Source organism: Leptodactylus fuscus, chromosome 3 (genome assembly GCF_031893055.1).
Source record: "Leptodactylus fuscus isolate aLepFus1 chromosome 3, aLepFus1.hap2, whole genome shotgun sequence".
Classification (NCBI taxonomy): Eukaryota; Metazoa; Chordata; class Amphibia; order Anura; family Leptodactylidae; genus Leptodactylus; species Leptodactylus fuscus.
The window spans coordinates 121,559,742-121,584,660 of record NC_134267.1 but is presented as its reverse complement, the minus strand read 5'-3'; the positions used below and the strand labels follow the sequence as shown (position 1 = coordinate 121,584,660).

The 24,919-nt window shown below is 42.1% G+C and overlaps 1 protein-coding gene across 3 annotated transcripts in view; it reads left to right on the top strand.

Moving 5' to 3' along the window:
- Positions 1–7,784, top strand: part of HTR1E (5-hydroxytryptamine receptor 1E) — a 106,862-nt gene extending 99,078 nt beyond the window's left edge. For all 3 annotated transcript variants that reach the window (XM_075268264.1, XM_075268263.1, XM_075268262.1), the window contains one exon: positions 6,462–7,784. In XM_075268264.1, coding sequence (XP_075124365.1) covers positions 6,620–7,714 — 1,095 coding nt within the window. In that variant the 5' untranslated portion in view covers positions 6,462–6,619 and the 3' untranslated portion in view covers positions 7,715–7,784. The remainder of the gene's footprint in view (positions 1–6,461) is intronic.
- The last annotated feature ends 17,135 nt before the right edge of the window (positions 7,785–24,919 follow it).

The window sequence follows — 24,919 nt, the reverse complement described above, 5'->3', positions numbered from 1 at the left end:
CAGCCGAAATTATGTCAAAGTGAAAGTGACATGTATGTCTATGGAAAAAACGGATGGTAAGCAATAGATACAAATTCATAGTTTAAGGGCTAGTTCACACAGAGTTAACGCGCGTGCATTCTGGCACATAGACACGTGTCAGAATGTGAACCCTCAAAACGTATCCAATTCATTTCAATGTGTCGTCATTTTTGCATAATACACGTGTAAAGAATACATGTGTAAAAATCAGACTCCCATTGAGTTCAATGACAATTTTTACACGTGTAAAGAACGCGCCAAAAACATGCAAAAAAAGTGCGTTTTTTGCGCATTTTTGGGGGCGATTTTTACATGTGTAAAAAATGTAATTGAAGTCAATGGGAGTCTGATTTTTACACATGTATTCTTTACACGTGTATTATGCAAAAATTAGCACGCGTTTACTCCGTGTGCATGGGCCCTGGCATTAAAAACGCACTGTAAATGACCTTTCTTGGAGGGGAACAGTGGTTGCTTGTCGTTTTTAAACACACATGGTGGTTATATGGCTAAAACAGAAAAATTGTTCCATTTTGATGACTTGTAAGTGCTACAGGCTTGTCATTATTTGTGCGACAAATTTGTGGCTAGTTGAAAAATTATGAAGAATTGGCTTTTAAATAAAGAAACAACCAAAAATTATTCCTTTATGGTAGCAAAATGCCACACCATCATTGTTGTGTTGGTATTGGAAAAAGCAATGGTAAGGTTGTTCGTTTTATTTTTTGTTACTATGCCAACAGTGTGGCAGTGTTATGTTACTGGTATAAACAGGTGGCATGCGGTGGCCAGATGGAATAAGCCAGGAGCAGATGGGTATTGAGGAATAATAGTCTGGGGTACAGATTGAAGTGTAGATCACAAGGGTAATACAGCAAGCTGTAGAAACATTCTGTGAAAGACAGTTCTGAGAAGCAGGAGACTTGAACAAGTCACAATACTCGAGCAAAGGATGTACTCAGCGCCGCACCTCCCATGAGGCGACCTGAAGCAACCGCTTCAGGCGGCGCTATGTCAGGGCCCCAGGAAGGGTGGCATTTTTGCTTACCTAAGCCAGTCCAGGACAAGCTGTCCTGGACTGGTTTAGCACCGAGCGGTGGATTGGGGAGGCCGCTGGAGCAGATAGAGAGCAGGTCCTCTCCCTCCCTGCTCTCTGTCTGTGAACGCCGCTAAGCCCCACCCCCATCGATTCACCCCGCCCCTTCACTCCGTCACGCCCCCTCCTCACGGGGGGGGGGGGGCGGCTTTCTGTCGTTCGCCTCGGGCAGCGAAAGGGGTAGGTTGTACTGTACTGTATAAAAAGGCCCAAACAGAAAACAAGATGGCTTCACATTGTAACAGATTGGTCATCTACTGTATGTTAAAGGCAATTCCTTGAATGAACACAGAAGCCTCCAGTGGGGAGGAGTGGGAAGTGCAACACAATACTTCACCACTTCACCACTTGGCCACTGGTGGTAGAATGGCAAACTACACCAAGATTCTGACAGGCAGTGGCATTGGCATCTATAGAGTTTGAAGAAATGTTTGCGACTCACTGCCAGTGTCCCTGCTACTTGAAAAGTAAACTGTTTAAGAATTGTCTTCATAAAAAATCCGCCAAAAATTGTCCCTTGATAGGAGCAGATGCAGCACCAAAAAGTGACAATTACAGAATTTGGAAACAAATGTGACTATCAGCGTGCCTGGTCTGCCAGCTGAAAAAGCTGAGCTATACTATAAAGTACAACAGATTCTATGACTGTAGAAACAGCACTTAAATGGCAGAAAAGAACTTGGATTATCCTGCAGGTTATCCCTGTATGAAAGCATATGTCACATCAACATTGTGTTGTTCAAGTGACAAATTACAGAATTTCAAGAGAAATTTGTAATCAGTAATAAATAATTAAGTGCAGAAAAAAAAAATCACCAAAAAAGACCTCTTTATGGGTGCATGTCATGCACCAAGTAGTGTAGCAAGTGACAATTTATATAATTTCATTATAAAACATTTAGGCACACTATCAGTGTACCTACTGTCTACAGTTTTTTTCCAGTCATTTTACCAGATTAGCAATTTTTTTTTATAGAAAATCATCTTGGATATTTCAGACATAAATTTGACTTGTAATTATTTAGTGTATGACTAGTTATGCAGATTCTTGTCATGTAACTGGATTGTTACTATTTTGCTCCTGGTGGTGGAAAAATCTTTTTCTTCTTGTATACTATAAATTACAACCTGTTCTCACATTCCCTAATATCTCAGTGTGTTACTAGGTGGATTCTCAAGCAGAAGATCTCTAGTTCAAATCAAAGATCAGATTTCCCAAGAATAGAGAAACAGCACCATCAAGCTCATCAATAGTGGTCTTTCGGCCAAGAAAATCTGCATTATATGAGAGCCATGACAATTGGAAAGTCATTAAAAAAAAAAAGTCCATCCATTCATTCAAAAAGCAAGAGGTGAACGTCCAGGTAAAATATTGGAGTTAAGAAGTTGGGTCGTTACAAGGTCTCTCCGTACTGGTGCGACAAACACGTCAGTAGAGGTGACATATGCTTCGTAATAGTGAGTTCACAGACATCTATGCAAGCACCATGCAACAAATGTGACACAAGTCACCCAAAAAGAGGTGAAGGAGCCTCAACTTCAATATCATCATGAGAAACATTGGCTTGAGTTTGCAAAAAATGGGTCTGAAAGAAACGAGGTAAAAGGGGGGTTAAGAAAACAAGAAATTGAAGGAACTGTCAAGTTTGGTGGTGGTAGCCTGGTGATATAGGGTTGTTTCACAGCCAAAAGCATTGGATACTTTAACAGGATCGATAGTGGTCTTAATGCTGAGCTATATGAGAATGTCCTACAAGATGAGTTACTTAGTAAACATGAATACTATGGGTATGAAAAGGATGCAGGACAACAACCCAAAGCATACGTCTCTATTATTTCTATCACAAATCTGCCAGCAATTTCTTATATCTGACTAAACGCTCCTATTCCTAACTATTGCTTGTAATTGTAAGCTTTTTGCAACTGGTTGCTCTGTATGATGCAGTGAGATAAAAGACAGACCCTACACTACTTCCACCATTACTGTAATGACTTGTGTTTCAGCTTAAAGCACTGTAAGATGTCCACCTACCACTGTCTATTGAAATAGATTTACTAAATCTCACTTCTTTCTTGTATCTAATGATAAATAAAAGAGATAAATGCACGTCTTATCTTTCTTTATTGCAGCATCTTTCTTATTCTGCTCATTTTGTACAATAGCTCTATAACAAATCATTTCATGGAAATGGGAAGTAATACAAAGCATAACTGTTGTAATGTTACAAATGAGTCATCATAACAGACTAATGTGGATCCACACGGGGCCAATAAATCACTAAAAACAAGTCTCTTATTAAGCATTGCAAGCTTTAGAGACAGAAGGAAAATAATGATGAGCTTTGGTTATGACAGTGAGTCATTAGTGATTACAGATATACAGTATTTACACCCTCATATATCCAGTATCTAGCACAGCCTTGCTTACAAACATCCCTAGCCATCATACTGAAAGTTGCCATTCATAAAAAAAAATCTCCTGTATGGAGCACAATTGTGCCCCCCTTCCTCCTCCTCATCTTGTGTCTGCCTGTACGATATCTGGTTGAGTAACAGCCTACTCCATCTAACCTCTCTGTCTAGTCTGTCAAGCCATCAAGATCAGTTTATCCCCTAGTTAATATTTCCAGATACAGCGCTCCCTTAAATATAAGTTAATGTGCAGTAGTCTGTTATGAAAAACATTTCCATCCTTCTAAATAACAAATGAACCATAAATAAATGAACTATTTTAACATTTGTGGAAACCACATTTATTCACAAGTAAACATTCTTAAATATTCCTGAAGAATGTTACTGAATGCTAGAATAAGACCAATTCCCCTGGACATCCTCATGCAAAATATTACAGAAAAAATGGCATATTTCTTTATTAATTTGTCCAGGGGATTCATTAAAATGTACCGTATTTTTCGGACTATAAGACGCACTTTTTTTCCCCAAAATTTTGGGGGAAAAGAAGGGTGCGTCTTATAGTCTGAAGGTGGCGTCTGGCATCCGCTGTAATAGAGAGGCGGAAGCCGGCAAGTGATAGACGCCATTACAGGTGCCGGGGCCTGAGACATCGCTGCGCTCCTCTGCCCTGCATGAAGCCAGCAGTGGCAGGGGCTCCTCCGTGCCCCCGCCGCTGGCTTCATGTAGGGCAGAGGATCGTAGCGATGTCTCAGGCCCCGGCGTCTATCCCTCCCCGGCATCCGCCTCTCTAGTACAGCGGATGCCGGGTCAGTATCAGTGGCCCCTTCTCCCCCGGGGCCGGTCCCCACCGGCCCCGTACCTGTAAAGTTGCAGGCCGGCTCCTGCGCAGCGATATCGCAGGAGCCGACCTGTCCGGGTGACAGCTGGGAGCCTAATGAGGCTCCCCGGTCTGTCACGGCTATATTAGTATTGCGGCTGGTCTCTATGACCAGCCGTAATACTAATAGACAGAATGTCCCATAGACGGCAATACAGTTGTATTGCCGTCTATGGGACTTGCGATCAAGTGACCGCAGGTTCAAGCCCCCGGGGGGGAATAAAATAGTTAAAAAAAAAAAAAAAAAAAAAGTTTTAAAAATATGAAATAAATAAAAGTTCTAAATCACCTCCTGTTTTTTTTTCAATACAAGGTGATCTAAGCAATAGATATCCCCCAAAATGGTATAACTAAAAATTACAGCTGGCCCCGCAAAAAAAACGCTCTATGCATCCCCGTACAGCTGCAGGGTCACCGGTCAATGTGGCCTTGCAGCTGTTGCAAAACTACAACTCCCATATATTAAATATTTTACCAGTTTTTGCTTCAAAATTTTTTTTCCCTATTTTCCTCCTCTAAAACCAACGTCTTATAGTCCAGTGCGTCTTATAGTCCGAAAAATACGGTAACTTTTCTTCAAACTTCTCATATTCCCTCTATTGGCGCAGATTTTCACATGATCCGTATCGTCCAAACAATACTTTTTTCTCTAGAGAAAGGATAGATGAAAGTAGGAATTTTTGACATAGTATACTCCAATTATAGAAAGTAAAAGTATTGTAGTGGGTTTAGCTGGGACTCATCAGGGGCTAAGCGAAAGATAAAATATTAAACTGATTCAGAAACAATAATAAAAGGAATTTCCGGCACTCAAAGTTTTATGCTTCCAGTGTGCAAAATTTTTTATATCTGACAGTGGTACAGACGTTTTGGTCAATAACAGACCTTCTTCAGTGTAACGGTTGGAGAAGTTGGAATACTGTATGGACTCCATACTTCCTACTTTTGAGCTTCCAACTTCTCCTACCGATACACTGAAGAAGGTCTGTTATTGACTGAAACGTCTGTACCACTGTCGGATATAATACGTTTTGCACACTGGAAGCATAAAACTTTGAGTGGCGTAAATTCCTTTTATTATGGATTATGGCAATAAGAAGCCTTTTCCGGGCACCACACAGATTAACCGAGTGACGGTACATTACTTACAATGATTCAGAAACAATGGCAGAAAACAAAGTGATTAATGGGTGAAACTGAAAATATTACTTTTAGTCTAAGGCCTGGTTCACAACTGCATTCATTATTCCGTTTGGGGAGTCTGCATGGAAACCCCCCAAAAGGAATACCGAATACATTGACAAGCGGTGAGCAATGAAAATATACAGCCCCCATAGACTATAATAGGGTCTGTGTGTTTTCTGCACGGTTTCAGCACAAGTCATGTGGAAAGGAAAGTAGTTCATGAAATACTTTTCTCTTCGCATGTTCCATGCGGAAAACACATACACCTTATTATAGTCTGTGGGGTCCGTGTGCTTCCATTGCTCACCACTTATCAATGCATTTGATACTCCGTTCGGGGGTGTTCCCAAGCGGACTCCTGAAATGGAATACCGAATGCAGATGTGAACCAGGCCTAATACCTAATGGTTAAATTCCTATCACTCTCTGGACTATTTGCCAATATCTTAGGTGGTTACAATGAAATACAACAATATTTGACAAGCATAAATCAGTATGATATTTCCATATGCTATATATTATAAATGTGCTATTTTACTGCTATATCTCGCTTTCATCACTCTCTTGACATTACTTTGTGCAGCTACTGTTCACTGTTATCTTTCTCTGCATATGCCCTCATTTATCCTCTTTACCACAGCAGGAGTAATGGAAATGTTCACACTTTCTTAGCATAAGCTCCACAATACAATTATACATTCAAATGGAAAAATCTGCACTATTACTTGTCTCCAGATCTTATCTCCAGGTCACATAACATTACTGACAAAGGCAATGTTCTGTTTATCCATACAGATCCACTAAGCAATAAAAATTATTTGTTGTTATGAAATAATAAATGCTGTTTTAACTGATTATATCTTCCAGGCTAGACATGTGTAAGAAGAGGAAAAACGTATTAGAACATCTGTGGCGTCAAGGTTTCTGCACATAATGAATGTTTCCATGGGGAAAAAGCTGATCAGGGTCAGGATGAGCATCATCTAAAGGCTGCTGAAAATTCTTTTACCTTCTCAGTGAGAAAGATGAATTTTACAAACTGCACAGCAGAAACGATATCAAACAAATCCAAGACGGTAACTGAAAAAATGCTCATTTCCTTAACGTTGGCTGTAATTACAACCTTGACTACACTGTTAAACTCCGCTGTCATCATTGCCATCTGCACAACCAAGAAATTGCACCAACCTGCTAATTATTTAATATGTTCCTTGGCAGTTACAGATTTTCTAGTGGCCATTCTAGTTATGCCTTTAAGCATTACCTATATAGTCATGGACACTTGGACCCTTGGCTATGTAATATGTGAAATATGGCTTAGTGTTGATATGACATGCTGTACTTGCTCCATCCTTCACCTATGTGTCATTGCACTTGACCGATACTGGGCCATTACAGATGCTATAGAATATGCCAGAAAACGCACGGTGAAACGGGCTGGAGTGATGATCCTAACAGTATGGACAATTTCTGTCTTCATTTCTATTCCACCCCTATTTTGGAGGAATCATAACAACACAAGTAGTGAAAACAGTTGTATAATTCAACATGACCATGTTATCTATACAATATATTCTACATTTGGGGCATTTTATATCCCTTTGACTTTAATACTTATTTTGTACTATAGAATTTACCATGCTGCAAAGAGCCTTTACCAAAAACGAGGATCAAGCAGGCACTTAAGCAACAGAAGTAATGACAGCCAAAACTCTTTTGCCCATTGTAAGCTTACACAGACATTTTGTGTGTCGGAATTCTCCACCTCTGACCCTACAATGGAATTTGAGAAGATCACTGCATGTATAAGAACACCTCCATATGACAATGACATTGACCTGGCCGGGGATCGTCAACAACAGATCTCTACTTCAAGAGAGAGAAAGGCCGCTCGCATATTAGGACTTATTTTAGGGGCTTTTATGATAAGTTGGTTGCCGTTTTTCATCAAGGAACTTGTTGTTGGACTACACCTTTGCACTGTGTCTCCAGAGGTGGCTGACTTTCTTACATGGCTGGGTTATGTTAATTCCTTAATTAATCCACTCCTCTATACTAGCTTCAATGATGATTTTAAGATAGCCTTTAAGAGATTAATCCGGTGCAAAGAGCACACATAAAGTATCCCAGGCGTGACATATGACTGTCTACTAAGCCTTACCACATGACACCGAATCATTTTATGGACAGCAGGATTATTAAATGATGTTTTATTTCTTCTGACTTGGCGTTTTCTTTATGTCCAGTAATGTAATGCAGTCTTCTACCTCTGTTTTTAACTGGAAAATTTAGAAATAAATTTTATAACAAACAGTGACTTTACTACTAATTATATGACAAAAAACTATTACTACAGTATTTAAGGTCATACATAGCGTCAAGGCAGACCATATGGTGCACAAAGAGAAAGTTCTAGATAATCCAATCTCTTACATACGCCAGACATACCATGGAAGCAGACAATATGGCTGCTTTGCTTCTCTTAATGGGGTTGATCAAGAATTGTCAATACTCTACTTATATTTAGTCTTCTCATTTCTACTCAACCCACTCCTGGCTTGGGTTAAGAAAACTGCAGCAAAATCCGTGATAAATAAAGCTGCTTTTCTGTAACTTTGGGCCTTAGCCTTAGGCTAAGGAACCACACAGCGAATCACTGCAAAAAAAAATGCTGCGGAAGAGACCATGGTGGAAACGTGTTGTGTGTTTTTTCAGCAGAAGAGCTTTCTGCCTCTATTATACCTATACAGAACATGCCAGCATTTCCGTAGGTACGATTGACATGCTGCAATTTTAAAAAAAACTCAAGTGTTTTTGAAATCACAGTATTAGTCAAAGTCCCATCCACCTTTCCAGTAATGTGGTGATCCAGAGAGCCTTGAGACACAAAACCATCCGTGAGTTTAATTGAAAAACAAAAGAATTAAATCTTAATTTAATCTAAATCCGATTAGCATACAAAATTGTAACATGATGTATATAATACATTGGATGAACTGGATGTACCAAAGTAGCAGCTGCTCTTAGCAGTTCTTATCTAACTCATATAGATAAAGATGGTATTAGACAAGAAGATTTTTTTTTTTTACCAACCTATGATGAGCTGCAAATTGTGACCTGTTCTGTATCGACCTATTATACAGGCCTATGTAGAGAACATTCAGAAGGAAAAAATGCTAAAGAGAATGTTTCCCCAGCAAGTACATTACTGTTTGCCTGCAGCACAGCCCTTACAGGATGATGTGTTGCTGGCAAATCAATTTTTTTTTTGTTCCGTTGGACACAATAAATCGAGCAAGTATCAGATGATCAGTGGCATTTTTAGAATAAGCATACATACAAGCATTCATTCCCTATAATTTCCTGTAAAAATCACTCAATCTGAATAGGCCCTAAATTCTTTAGCCATGAAGAGACAAAAATCAAAAATCTTTTTTATGCAAACATATAGTTAAAAAATTTCTATAATTGAAAATTAAATGGGGTTTTCCCATCTGCCTCTCTCACCAGCCTTGAATAATCTCACATAGCAGACAAATGAAGCAGAATTTCTAAAGTAATGTATATGGGAAAACCCTTGAATTTCCATAAACTAGCAATAGAGATAGGATCCTTGAGATGGGAATTATCTTGTTTCTGCTTCTATAACACTGTGTGAACATTAAAAGTTCTGCTACATATACAGCATTATCTATTTTTACTCTTTGTTGCTATCATTGTTTTCTTCTATTGGATAAAAATATGTCCTGGTCATGTGATGGTATACATATGCTCTGATAAATGTATTGTAGCAAGCCATGCACCTTTGTGACTATCACCTGACCAGAACAGATCCCCATAAGGAAGACTCTCATTCAGTGGCAGCAACAAAAAATTTTGGAAGCCATTTTGAACTAATACACAGAGTATAGTAGATGAATAAGCTTTGCTGAAACAATAATGCCTGTGAAATACTCAAGAGTAAAAAGCTAAAGAGGTTAATATAAAATGAAATTTTGGTTCTAAATAACAAAAGGAAATATCAAGACAACAGGAAAGGAGTGTTGATGCTGAAGACGGAGTAGTAGTTGGCAGCTGCTTTTCTGACTTGGACAAACTATTAGCAGCAAATGATCTAGCAGATGATTATTATATCACAGAATGGTGCCAGGATGAAAGCCTTTGAAAAATAATCTCAGATGTAATGATGTATTTATATAACTAAGACCAGACTTGCCTAGGATATGGGGATTTCTTAAGAGTAGGAAAGAACAAAGCTAACAGTGTAAGTAATTTAAACTTTCTTTAAAAAGACATTAATCCAGTGTATCCTGTTATCCTGAATGGCTGTCCCAGAGAAAGGCAAAAACTCCATAATGCAAAAGCACGTTGTCTAAACTTTAGGGGAAAATTAATTCCCAATTCCAAATATGGCAATCAGAATAAATCCCTTGATCAATGAATGACTAATGATCAGAAATCTAGTAATAACTATAACCTGTAATATTTTACACTCAAGAAGGTCTTCCAGAGAACGCTGTGCTAAAATATGTATATATAGATAATAGGTGACTAAATAACACTCATTCGGACAATCTCTCCAGATAATGCAGCTCACCCTTTCCATGTATGACTTTGGTTATCTGCTTTTATACCTGCTCATCCTCTACTATCTTCTTCCAGTGTTCAGGTGATTAAAACTGCACACATTTATTCCTATTAATGGTCTAACAAGTGATTTGGAAAGTGGCCAATGTATGTTCATTTTATGGTTGCTGCAGTTACATAGTCACTGCTGTTAGGGTCAGTGTCAGCACCTAGCAAACCAGGACAGACCCTGGGGCCCATTTAGCTCATTTGGGGTCCACTGCTCAGCTGAGAACTGAAAACAAGTTTTATTACCAAAGTCATTGCTAACCCTGTCATCTGTTTGCAACCCCTATATCCTCTCTGACCTATGATCCTCTGGAGCTGCTCTCTTCTCCAAGTGAAATATAATAGCAGATGGTGTGTGAGCGACCACAGATAAGTGATAAATAAGCAGTGAATGTTTAAAGGGGCTCTATCATTGGGAAAAGTCATTTTTAACTAATCACATCCTTGCATAGCCTTTAGAAAGCCTATTCCACACCTACCTTTAATATGTAAATTGCCTCAGTGGTTTTTGAATAAGTCCGTTTCTATCCATATGCTAATTAGACTGCATCGTGCACCCTCTTTGCTATTGTTTCCGCTGGCACAGGCTGCTGCTGCTGCTGATGATGACATAGCTTCCTGTTTTCACACACATAGGAGATAATAGCAGAGAAGAGTGCTGCTGGGAACTTCCTGTGCTGGCTGGAAGCTCATTAGAATATGAATAAAAACAGACTTATTCAGAAACCACTGAGGCAATACACATACTAAAGGTTGGTGTGGAATAGTCTTTCTAAAGGCTATTCAAGGATGTGATTAGTTAAAAATGACTTTTCCCAATGATAGAGCCCCTTTAAAGCAATTTTTTTTCTCACTAACACGTAGGAATAACCTTAAGAAAGGCTATTCTTCTCCTACCTTTACATGTCTTCTCCGGCCTGCTGCTTAGTAGAAATCCCAGTTATCTTCGGTATGCAAATTAGTTATCTTGTAGCACTGGAAGTGGTCCCCAGCACTCAAACAGCACTGGGGACGTCCCCAATGCTGCAAGAGAAATCTCCAGCGCCACCTCCATCTTCGTCTGGAATGGCCTCTCTCCACGTCTTCTTCTGACGCTGGCTTCAAACTTCTACGCATGCACAGTGGGCTCTGCCATCGGGCCTCGGGGAGAGCTGATTGCACATGCCCGCGGCAATTTTTTTTAAGTGGTCACAAGAAAATGGCCGCGGGCATGGGCAATCGGCTCTGCCGAGGCCCGACGGCAGAGCCAACTACGCATGCCTAGAAGTTTGAAGCCAGCGCCAGAAGACGACGCAGGGAGAAGCCGTTCCAAAAGAAGATAGAAGTGTCACTGGAGAGTTCTCTCGCAGAACTTGGGACGTCCCCAGTGCTGTTTGAACATTGGGGATCGCCCCCAGTGCTGTGAGAAAACTCATTTGCATATTGAAGAAAACCAGGATTTCTACCAAATGGCAGCGCGGAGAAGACATCTAAAGGTAGGAGAAGAATAGAAATAGCCTTAAGAAAGGCTAAGTGTTAGTGAGAAAAATAGCATTTTAATGATAGAATCCCCTTAAAGGGGTTGGCCACTTTCAGACCAATATTAACAAACAAATGTACAATACAAGGATATACAATTTTCCAATATACTTTCTGTATCAATTCCTCACAGTTTTCTAGATCTCTGCTTGCTGTCATTCATCCTGTTACTTCTAGAGGATAAAACTCGGACCACGGTCATGTGATTTACGGTCCATGGTCATGTGATAAGGGAAAAAGCATTTTTCTCTGATAAGTTATATTATAAAGTTTCCTATAAACACCTGTACTATGGTGATTTATACTTGATTTATGCAACACTTTTGACACATTGTTATATATTGGCACTATATTTGGAAAGCACTAGCCCTGTGGGACACAGCATGTCGTGCAAAATCTTTGAATATTACAAATGTCTGTCTATCACGTTACCTAATTTGTTTCTAACTCGATGGTTTATACCCTCTGGACACAGTGACTTATCAATTTACAGGTGGCTCTGCACTTCACCTTGGGTTATGCAGATGACATTTAATAAGGAATTTATGGTGTGGCTATAATAATGAGCCTTTATATCTCCATCTGCAATTTTTGTTCTTCACTGCATTCCTGTTTAACCACTTCATGACTAGGCCTTTTTCCCTCTTACATACAATTTTAAAGACTATAACAATTTTTTAATTCGAGTCATTCAAATAATTTTTGGATCTTTTTTCGGTCAGCAACTTTTCAGACAACTTAGTCTCATTTAATAGAGCATATGGGCAGCCCACTGTTTGGTGGTTAGCACTGTTGCTTTGCAACGCTGGGGTCCTGGGTTTGAATCTGACCAAGTGCAACATCTACAAAGAGATTGTACGTTCTCCCCATGTGAGTTTTCTTTCACATGTCAAAAATATACTCATGGGTAAATTGGCTCCCCATACAATCAAGGGACCCTTGTAGGTGTATGGTAGCCACAAACTCCCCTACAACACAATGCTCCCTCTGCTTTGAGCCTAGGTGTGAAAAGGGCATTGGAAATTTTTGTCATTGTCATATGATTCTGGAATGAAATGTAATGCATTTTAAATTAAAGTGTTGCTGCTTTTTACTTGACAAATTTCTCTAACATTCCAGAAACAAAGTGTATCCCATATAACTAATTTGCTGTTCATTCCCTGATGTTAGGCAAGTTTTATCTCCATAGATGCAAGATGGAATCACAGTGAATTGAGGGCACAGTTATTTTCTCTTCTCACACAGTGAAAGTAGAGGGGAGGGGGGATCTTCCTCTCAGCATGCCTGCAAACTGCTGGCTCTGTGCAAAGGACTGATCATTCTGCAAATCTCATATCTTACAATGTACAAAAAGTCTTATGTGTACTTGTATCTACTTCTGGCTACTTGTGTGATTGCAGACGGGACATTATTCACAGGCATCAATTAGTTTTTCAGATTGTACTCATGTATTTGCAGTTCAATTTCAGTTTTAAAACTGTAGACACTAGTCTAGTCAGTGGGGTCCACCGGTGGTTGTGCGTAACCTCTAAAACAGTGGCAGACCCAAAGAGAGGCCAGAGCGGATGTGAACCTAGCCTAACAGTTTTCAATTCATTTTAAAATTACAGTTTTTATTTGGCATCATCATTCACACATATACATGTATAGCAAGAATCTTAAGAAATACTGTATAATGGTGATCATCCTGTCAAATGTAATGCAAAACTGCAGTAAATACTGACAGCATAGCAAAGTAAATTTATATCACATTCTGGTTCAAGTTTTGGATACCATAGGGAATCTGTATTAGTGAATATGACACACACACACAGACAGAACATGTGCGCACACATACAGTACATAGATACACACAGAACATGTTCACACACACAAACACACACACACACAGAACACATAGCATATACCTGGAGCCCAATCAGGGATTGATTACATTGAGCTGCAGCAACCCAATGTAGTTGATCAATTTGCAGTGCAAGACTCCTGGAGGAAGAGGAGGAGGAGAGAGCTGTCAGCCTGTCCAGTCAGTTATAAAGATCAAAGGTAAGTGTGGGGAGGCAAAGTTAGTCAGTCAACAGTAGCCCAGTGGCCCCCTCAGGAGTTTGAGGCCCCAGTGCCTGATGCTGACGCTGACCCTGCTCCTGCCTACTTCCTCTTCTGTGACCGTCCAAGGCAGATAGTCTGGGCCATGATTCACAGCTAATGGTGATGAAGTCAGGAGGCCACTTAAGTTGTGTGGGCCAGGGCAGCTGCCCAGTCTACCCAACCCTAACGCCGACCCTGACTGAAGCAGAGCATGAACAACTCCTATGCTGTTACAGCAGGGGTATTGATGAAGTAATGATTCTTGTTCATATTGTATCATTCATGCTTGATTGTTTGACTTTCATACAGTGTGTTTCATATCTTGTGCAATGCTGGTGCATAGACATTGATAATGTGTGAAGGGCTCTTTAAGTAGTTTTCTCCCATAATTCTCTGTTTCTGTTACTCCTCCCTTCTTGTTGTATCTTCTTCCTGGATATGTGTTATTCAGTCTGTAACCACTGAGCAACCATCTTGTAGAACTGAGAAAGGAATTGTGTTTTGACCGTATGGCATATCATCTCTCAAGGTAAAGACAAATAAACTACCTGAAGCAACTCCATTGCATCTCTCCACATGCAACCTGGGAACGCAGGGAATGAAATGTCAGCGCGTTCTGCTATCTGCCATTAGCTTACATACAGGAATTACAATCTCACATCTTCAGAGATTTCTCTAACATGCATCTGTGGCAGAATAGTCAAAACACAGCTTTCTAGTTAAAACAAGCTATATCTGCAGCTCCTGCAGGATCTACAGACAGCCTGCAAGCAAGCACAGTGAGAATACAGCATAATCTGCAGCACGCCACACAGCCTGCAGGTGAGCTCAAAGCTGTCCTCCATCTTGAGCACATGTTCTCCTCACCACAGTGAAATAAGGGGCAGCGCCATCTTTATTGACATTTTCCACACAAAGGCACCATGTCCACAAGGAGCTATGTGGATTCCCCTGTCACTGCATATCGGACAGTGCATCCTGCTATCAGGGACTCAGATGTGCAGGAAACAGACTCCATGTTTCAGGATGTACAAATTGAGCGATTAAAACGTGTCAGTAAACCCACGCAAAAGATTAGAGAGAACTTTGAAATAACTAAAGAAGAGTTCTGTGATAATCTTGATGAATTATGGCGAAGAACTGAACACTATATAGCAGCGCTCTCACGCCATGACAGTGACGCAGCACAATTGGTCACCACACTAAACCGCTTATCTGCCGCCTATGAACGCCATCAGCGACTGTCTGCAAAATACGTCACATTCCTGAGTAACGCTGATTTTGATGATGCTATAGCAGAGCTAACTGAGAGGGAGAACCTATTCCAAACGAAAGATGCCGCAGTGAAAAACGCCAGAGATAAGGCAGAACTCCGCATCGCACACCTACAAGAAGTAAGGTCCCATCGGTCTACTTCATCCAAACATACGCTGTCATCCTCCAGATCCTCTCGTTTCAGAAGGTCAGCATTACACGATAAGCTTATTGAGATCCGTGCTGACGCAGAGGAGGCCAGTGTCAGACGGTCCTTTGCTGAGAAGGAAGCAGAAATGGCGCAAAGGCAAGCAGAGGCAAAAGCTGAAATGGCGAAGAAGGAAGCAGAAATGGCGCAAAGGCAAGCAGAGGCAAAAGCTGAAATGGCGAAGAAGGAAGCAGAAATGGCGCAAAGGCAAGCAGAGGCAAAAGCTGAAATGGCGAAGAAGGAAGCAGAGACAGAAGCTCAACTAAAAATTCTCCAAATGGAAAGGGAGGAAGCAGCTGCCTTAGCCAAGCTAAAGGTTCTTGAACAAGCATTAGATCAAGACGCCGACCTAGACTGCTCCATCCCTGCAGAAGTGGAAGACCCAGCTGACCGCACTGCCAATTATGTGCTGAAGCAATCATCTCCTGCACCGCCTGCTAAGTTACATGCACCAGCACCACTCCAAACCGACTACATGGCTGTACCTGTGAAGCATCAGATGATGCCACCTATCCAGAGCAAGGTAATTTCCAGCATCACACATGCAGATCCTCCAGAAACTAAACCACAGCTCAACCCTTATGCTACATCATTTCACCCCGATTCATCTCGGCCCCATATGCCAGAGAATTTATACGTCCCAGGGATATCACAAGTTAATCTGGTGACACAAGGTGGGAGATCAGACATGTCGGACTTTGCCAGATATATGATACGCAGGGAGCTGATAAACAATAGTCTCTCAAAGTTCGATGACCATGCTGAGAATTATAGAGCCTGGAAATCCACCTTTGAAGCAGTGATCAGTGATCTTAACCTCACTGCCAAAGAAAAACTTGACTTGCTTGTTAACTGGTTAGGCCCAGATTCTGCAGAACGTATAAAGACATTGAGAGCAGTTCATGCGGGCCACTCAGAGGAAGGTCTTGCTGCGGCATGGGAGAGACTTGAACAGACTTATGGCAGTTCTGAAGCTATAGAAAGTGCCTTATTTAAGAGACTTCATATGTTCCCAAAAATCACCAACAAGGACAGCCACAAGCTTCAAGATCTGAGCGACCTACTAAAGGAATTAGAGTTAGCCAAAATGGACCCACGTCTGTCAGGTCTGAGTTACCTTGACACATCTCATGGTGTTAATCCAGTGGTATCCAAACTACCATATGGCATGCAAGAAAAATGGGCCGACCTAGGTTCCAGATACAAAAGAGACCACAATGTGTCCTTCCCTCCTTTCTCTTATTTTTCCAGATTTATCAGTGACCAAGCTCGGAAAAAGAATGATCCCAGCTTTGACTTCACAGAATCCTCTCTACCAGCTTCATCATCATGTTCAAGGTATGAAACAAGCAAACGTAGAGACTTAAGGGGAACAGTATCTGTTAGGAAGACAGACGTCCCAATCGCTGCACTCTGCACCACCAAACAGGACACTCCTGTCCTTAAAGATAAAGACCCTAATAGTACGTGCCCTATCCACAAAAGGCCTCATCCCCTGAAAGAGTGTAGAGGACTTAGGGCAAAGACTTTGCAAGAACACAGAGACATGCTCAAGGAGCTAGGAGTGTGTTACAAGTGTTGTGCTTCTTCAAAACATTTTGCTAAGGACTGTAAGGCTGTCATCAAGTGTACTGAATGCAGTAGCGACAAACATGTCGCAGCCATGCATCCTACTTCTTCATCTGACAACTCACATCCTCAAGCAGCATCTAAAGCCGTCACTGCGCATGGCGGGGAGCCATCGGCTCAAGTTTCAGCTACTACCACTGTCTCCTCCTCCTGCATGGAAGTATGTGGCAAGGATAATGGTCCCAAGTGCTGTGCCAAGGTGTGCTTGGTGAATGTCTACCCAGAAGGGCAATCTGAAAAGGCCATAAGGATGTATGCCATAATAGACGAACAAAGCAACAGGTCTCTAGCAAAGCCTAAGTTCTTCGAGATCTTCGGTATAGAAGGAGAAGCAATACCATACACTCTTAACACTTGTTCTGGTCGCATAGAGACTTCTGGCAGGAGAGCCACTGGATACGTTATCTCTCCAATTAACAGGAATATTCACATATCCCTACCAACGTTAATTGAATGTGACCAGATGCCTGATGATAGGGAAGAAATTCCTACGCCGGAAGCTGCATATCATCATTCCCACTTGAGACACCTGGCTAAGGAGATTCCTCCTATGGATGTGAATGCTGACATCCTGCTCTTGCTCGGAAGAGACATTCTCAGAGTACATAAGGTACGTCAACAATGCAATGGTCCACATGATGCCCCATATGCACAAAGACTTGACTTAGGTTGGGTAATCGTTGGCAATGTATGTCAGGATAAGAGTCTCATGTCATCTCAAGTGAACTCCTTTAAAACCTTTGTGCTCAACAATGGACGCACAACCTACTTTAAGCCATGCCTTCATCACTATGAGGCAAAGGAACATCTTCCTAACTTAAAAAGGGCACCAGACATCGTCCCTACACCTTATGACGACTTAGGAGCCACAGTGTTTCACATAACACAAGACGACAACAGAGTAGCTTTATCCATGGAAGATAAAGACTTTATCAAAATAATGGACAGTGAATGCTTCAAGGATCAATCTAACCATTGGGTTGCACCCTTACCCTTTCGGACTGGGAGGGCCAGACTTCCTGACAACCGGGAACAAGCATTATCTAGATTCATCTCCTTGCAACGTACGCTGAGAAACAAGCCTGAGATGAGAGATCACTTTGTGGCATTCATGGAAAGGATATTCCGTAACAATCACGCAGAGCCAGCTCCACCTCTGCAAAAGCATGAAGAATGCTGGTATCTTCCTTCCTTTGGAGTATATCACCCACGAAAACCCAAGCAGATCAGGGTGGTATTCGACTCAAGTGCCAAACATCATGGCGTATCTCTGAATGACGTTCTCCTCACGGGTCCAAACCTGACCAACAACCTGGTAGGGGTGCTAATGAGATTCAGAAAGGAGCCAGTTGCCATTACAGCTGACATTGAGCAAATGTTCCATTGTTTTATTGTACGAGAAGACCACCGGAATTACCTGAGGTTTCTGTGGCACAGAGACAGTGATACCAACAAGGAAATGATTGAATACCGCATGAGAGTGCACGTGTTCGGCAACAGTCCTTCACCTGCGGTTGCAACATATGGCCTACGAAGGACTGCTTCTGATGGTGAATCAGAATTTGGAAAGGATGCTCGTCACTTTGTTGAAAAAGACTTCTACGTGGACGACGCACTCAAGTCCTTGCCCACTGCTGAGGAAGCCATAGACTTGCTGAGAAGGACTCAAGGTATGCTGTCCAGAGCCTGTCTGAGGTTGCATAAAATAGCCTCCAACAGTATTGCTGTCATGAAAGCTTTCCAGCCCAGCGATCATGCCACAGAATTCAGAGACTTAAACCTAGGCATAGACGATCCTCCGGTGCAGAGAAGTCTGGGTTTGAGATGGGACTTGTTAAACGATTCTCTTGGCTTCCAGGTTAATTGTGCAGACAAGCCGTTCACTAAGCGTGGAGTTCTCTCAGTGGTGAATAGCCTGTATGATCCACTGGGATTTGTAGCACCATTGACTGTACAGGGCAAATTCCTACTTAGGCAGCTCTCAGAGACGATTGAGGACTGGGATGCTCCACTGCCACATGACAAGCAGCCAAAGTGGGAGTCCTGGAAAGAATCCCTATATGCCTTGGACAGAACTCACATACCACGTTGCTACACTCCAGCATCTCTCACCACAAGCCAGAGAAGGGAAGTCCACATATTCTCGGATGCATCGACTGAGGCTATCGCAGCTGTTGCCTACTTGAAGGTAATCGACAACCGCACTAAAGCTCATGTTGGATTTCTGTTTGGGAAAGCTAAACTAGCCCCTAAACCTGAACATACGATCCCGAGGCTTGAACTTTGTGGCGCTGTACTGGCTGTAGAGATCGCAGATTTTATACAGTATGAGCTGGACATTCATGTGGACGATGTTCAATTCTATACAGACAGCAAGGTTGTCCTGGGTTACATAAACAACCATACAAAACGCTTCTACGTCTATGTTAGTAACCGCGTTGAAAGGATTAGGAAATCCTCTAAACCTGAGCAGTGGCACTATGTTCCATCTCATCTCAACCCTGCAGATTGTGCCACCAGACCATCATCGGTCAGTGCCTTTGCTAAATCCTCTTGGTTAACAGGTCCAGAATTCTTGCTGAACGAAGGAAAAGAAACATCTGGTCAAGACGTCTTCAATCTTCAAGATCCTGACAATGATCCTGAGATTCGTCCTGAAGTGAGTACCCTCATCACCAGGTCTGTAAGGAGGTCCGGCCTTGACTGTCACCGCTTTGAACGCTTTTCTAGATGGCTGAAGCTTGTACGCACCATCGCAAGGTTAGTTCACATTGCACAGTGTTTTCACACCAAGAACGATAACTCTGAATGTCATGGTTGGCACATCTGTCACAAGCCCCTCTCTGCAGAAGATATTACACTAAGTGAGAAGTTAGTGATACGTAATGTACAGCAGAGTGCCTTTCACATGGAACTGAAATGTCTCCGTGACAAACTGGACATTCCTAAAAACAGCCCTATTGTCAACTTAAAGCCAGTGATTGACGAACATGGTATGCTAAGGGTAGGTGGTCGCCTGAACAAGGCCGAGTTAGAGACATTTGAAAAGAATCCTCTCATTATTCCTGCTCACCACCATGTTACTACATTGCTCATACGGCATTATCATGAGAAAGTCAAGCATTAGGGCAGACATTTCACTGAGGGAGCTTTAAGAGCTGCAGGCCTGTGGATAGTAGGTGCAAAAAGGCAGATTGCTCGATTAATTCACTACTGTGTGCTATGTCGCAAGTCTAGAGGAAAGTTGCAGCAACAGCAAATGTCTGACTTGCCAGCTGACAGGACCAGCACTGAGCCACCATTTACCTACGTTGGTCTGGATGTTTTTGGGCCATGGACAGTCTCTGCTCGTAGAACCAGAGGTGGTCATGCTGAGAGCAAACGATGGGCAGTGTTATTTACATGCATGAGTGTACGCGCCATACACATTGAAGTTATAGAATCCATGGACACTTCGAGTTTTATCAATGCTTTAAGACGTTTTCTTGCCATCAGAGGACCAGTAAAGCAATTGAGATCCGACTGTGGAACCAACTTCACAGGAGCTTGCAGAGAACTGCAAATCAACTCTGAGCCAGTTCAGAACTACTTGGCCGACAACGGTTGTACATGGATCTTTAACCCTCCTCATGCATCTCATATGGGCGGATCATGGGAAAGGATGATAGGCATTACCCGTAAAATACTGGACTGTATGCTTATGGACTCAAACTCCTCTAGGCTCACCCATGAGACTTTAACTACCTTCCTAACCGAGGTCTCCGCTATTGTCAATTCTAGACCTCTTGTTCCCGTATCTGTGGACCCGGATTCTCCTGCTATTCTTACTCCAGCGACTCTCCTCACTCAGAAGCTCGGATCTTTTCCTAGTCCACCTGAAGAACTTTCATCTGGAAACATCTATCGGAAACAGTGGAAACACGTTCAGCATCTGGCCAATTGCTTCTGGAGCAGATGGAAAAAGGAGTATTTGGCTCTTCTTCAAGGACGAAGAAAGTGGCAGCAGGTTAAACCTAACTTACAGGTGGGAGATGTCGTTTTGATGAAGGACCAGAAAGTGGAAAGAAATGCATGGCCTATGGGACTCATCTCAAAAATCTTTCCCAGCGAGGATGGTAGAGTCCGTAAGGTGGAAGTAACCATCACACGACAAGGTGACTCCAAGACATTCATCAGACCTGTATCTGAGACTGTCCTCCTGTTACCTGTCGAGGAATGAGTCAAGCAAAGAACATTGCAAGTACATTGACTCAGTTGACTCGTCACTGGACTATCCCAGGAACAGCGATATACCGTGCATTTGACGCATTCAATATTTTCAACTGTTCCTGAATACATGTTCACAGTTATTGTTATTTTTCCTTGTTTTTGCATTTTGTCTTTCAGGGTTCCAGAATATACCAGATGGACATTTATGTTAAGTAGTGAAATCCAAGGATTTCAGACGGGGAGTATGCTGTTACAGCAGGGGTATTGCTGAAGTAATGATTCTTGTTCGTATTGTATCATTCATGCTTGATTGTTTGACTTTCATACAGTGTGTTTCATATCTTGTGCAATGCTGGTGCATAGACATTGATAATGTGTGAAGGGCTCTTTAAGTAGTTTTCTCCCATAATTCTCTGTTTCTGTTACTCCTCCCTTCTTGTTGCATCTTCTTCCTGGATATGTGTTATTCAGTCTGTAACCACTGAGCAACCATCTTGTAGAACTGAGAAAGGAATTGTGTTTTGACCGTATGGCATATCATCTCTCAAGGTAAAGACAAATAAACTACCTGAAGCAACTCCATTGCATCTCTCCACATGCAACCTGGGAACGCAGGGAATGAAATGTCAGCGCGTTCTGCTATCTGCCATTAGCTTACATACGGGAATTACAATCTCACATCTTCAGAGATTTCTCTAACATGCATCTGTGGCAGAATAACTCCCTTCGGAAACTGGACAGTATTCCAGCATGATAGTGATCCCAAACACAACTCCAAGATGACCACTGCCTTGCTAAAGACTCTGAGGGTACAGGTGCTGGATTGGCCAAGTATGTCTCCAGGCCTAAAGCCTATTAAGCATCTGTGGGGCATCCTCAAACAGAAGGTGGAGGAGTGTAAGGTCTCTAACATCGACCAACTCTGTGATGTGATAATGGTGGAGTAGAAGAGGATTTCAGTGGCAACCTGTGAAGATCTAGTGACCTCCATTTCTGAAAGGGTTAAGGCAGTGCTGTAAAATATTGATGGCCACACAAAATTGGGGCACAATTTGTCCATTTTCACTTAGGGGTGTACTCACTGCCAATGGTTTAGACATGAATGGCTGTGTGTTGAGTGATGAGGTTAACAAATTTACACTGTTATACAAGCTGTACACTGACAACTGTAGATTGTATCAAAGTGTCATTTCTTCAGTGCTGTCCCATGAAAATTTATAACAAAAGAATTACAAAAATTACAAAAATGTAAGGGGTGTACTCATTTTTGTGAGAAACTGTATTTCTATAGGAAAACATATGATAAACAGTGGATACAAACTGCTAGTTCAATCATAACTGCACTCCCACTTTGTTTTATATTGAAAAAAGCTATGGTTTTCTATAAAAATTAACTTTGAGGACTTGTAAGTGTAACAGGCCTGATATTTTGAAGAATAAAGTGGCAGTTTGCCAGGTTGAAAAGAAATGAAGAATTGGCATTTTAAAGAGGAAAAGCTGCCAAGAATGATCCCTTTATGAGAACAGAATGTCACACCAACAGGCAACACAGCATTGGTATTTGAGAAATAATGGTGTTTTTTTGTTTCATTTGTTGTTATTATGCCAACAGTGTGGCAATGGCAAGTGGCAACTACAGAATTTCAAGAAACGCCGTGTGACACACTGTTAGAGTGCCTGCCTGTTGAAAACAGATGAGAAGAAGGCGAGACAGAGCCGGCCATAGAAGATTATATTTCACTGCTAAGGAGTAGCAGGCAGCCGTAGAATGAACAGAACATGATAGAGGAAGACAGAGGCAGTTGCAGATCTATTCACTGGCATCAGCTGAAGGTGTATGAAAATCCTTTTGGATTCATGCATGATTCATTTTGACAAAAGTAAATTTTTTCATACTTGTGTCGGACACTTTGGTTCATCTAGGTGTAACAAAGCCATCAACAATACTGAACAACAATCTCTCAACAATTACACTTTAGTTCCTTTCACTGCTCTAACCTATTGGCAGGGGCGTAACTACCATAGAGGTAGCGGAGGCGGCTGCCACAGGGCCCGGGCCATTAGGGGGCCCGGTGACAGCCGCTACTGCTGTGTTTTTTTATTTTTTAAATAGGCCGTTAGGGCCCCTATTCACTTGCCGATCCTGGCTGGGCTGGGATCGGCAAGTGACACCGCGGGCCCCACAAACACTATCATTATACTCGGGGGTCTTTGCAGACCCCCAAGTATAATGATCGGAGGCCCAGGAGAGGTAAGGGAACATAACAAACAGTGTTACTTACCTCTCCACGATTCTGCCAGGCCTCCTTTCTGACGTCTCTGATGTCACATGAACCCGGCCTGTGTCCCAGGTCATGTGACGTCTGACGTCATTTCATAAGGACGCCAGCGGAGAAGACTGCATAGGAGCCGGGGGACAGGTAAGAAACACTAATTTTTTATGTTTTTATTCCCCCGGGTCTCCGATTATTATACTCTGGGGTCTGAAAAGACCCCAGAGTATAATAATTGTTTATGGGTGTCCACAGTGGGACATAATACTGTGTGCAGGGGCCACTATGGGGGATAATACTGTGTGCAGGGGCCACTATGGGGGATAATACTGTGTGCAGGGGACACTATGGGGGATAATACTGTGTGCAGGGGACACTATGGGGGATAATACTGTGTGCAGGGGCCTGTAACGGACATAATACTGTGTGCAGGGGCCAGTAAGGGACATAATACTGTGTGCAGGGGCCACTATGGGGGATAATACTGTGTGCAGGGCTTACTAAGAGACATAATAGAGTGCGGAGGAGGGGGTCGGTCGAGGTCTTCGACGTTGGTTGGGGGGGGGCCATGTCAAAAGTTCGCCACGGGGCCCCGTCATTCCTAGTTACGCCACTGCCTATTGGCCCAAAATCCCATGGGGTCAAAACTACCTACTACAATATAAGAGTACTTTAGGTATGTCTGTACCTGCTCACACAGCTTATGGGTGTAAGTTACCTGCTGTGTGTCTGGTTTGCACTGCAAGGTGAAATTCTGGCTCATGTTCCAGATACTGTACTGGCTGACACTGTTGCTTTTCCTCCTGGTAGAAGTAGTGGCGCACGGACTAAGTAAGATGGACTGGGAGCAAGCAGTGGTCTCCTGAATAGACATATGACTAACAATGTGGAGAGAAGGACCAAAACCCAGATCCAGTATTTGATATAGGTAGTAGATGAACTGTGCTCTTCCAGATGTACAGTGTTGGCCAAAAGTATTGGCACCCCTGCAATTCTGTCAGATAATACTCATTTTCTTCCAGAAAATGATTGCAAGCACAAACTCTTTGGTATTAATATCTTCATTTATTTGATTGCAATGAAAAAAATCATTGATCATTTTACACAAAACTCCAAAAATGGGCCGGACAAAAGTATTGGCACCCTCAGCCTAATACTTGGTACACAACCTTTAGACAAAATAACTGCGAACAACCGCTTCCGGTAACCATCAATGAGTTTCTTACAATGCTCTGCTGGAATTTTAGACCATTCTTCTTTGGCAAACTGCTCCAGGTCCCTGAGATGTGAAGGGTGCCTTCTCCAAACTGCCATTTTGAGATCTCTCTACAGGTGTTCTATGGGATTCAGGTCTGGACTCATTGCTGGCCACTTTAGAAGTCTCCAGTGCTTTCACTCAAACCATTTTCTAAAATTGATTACATGTAACTAAACTTTGCACCATTAGTCCTTCTAGTAGTAGTTCTATTGTAATGTTGGTGTTGTTTTCCCAGTGGCAAATTGCAGCAATTGCT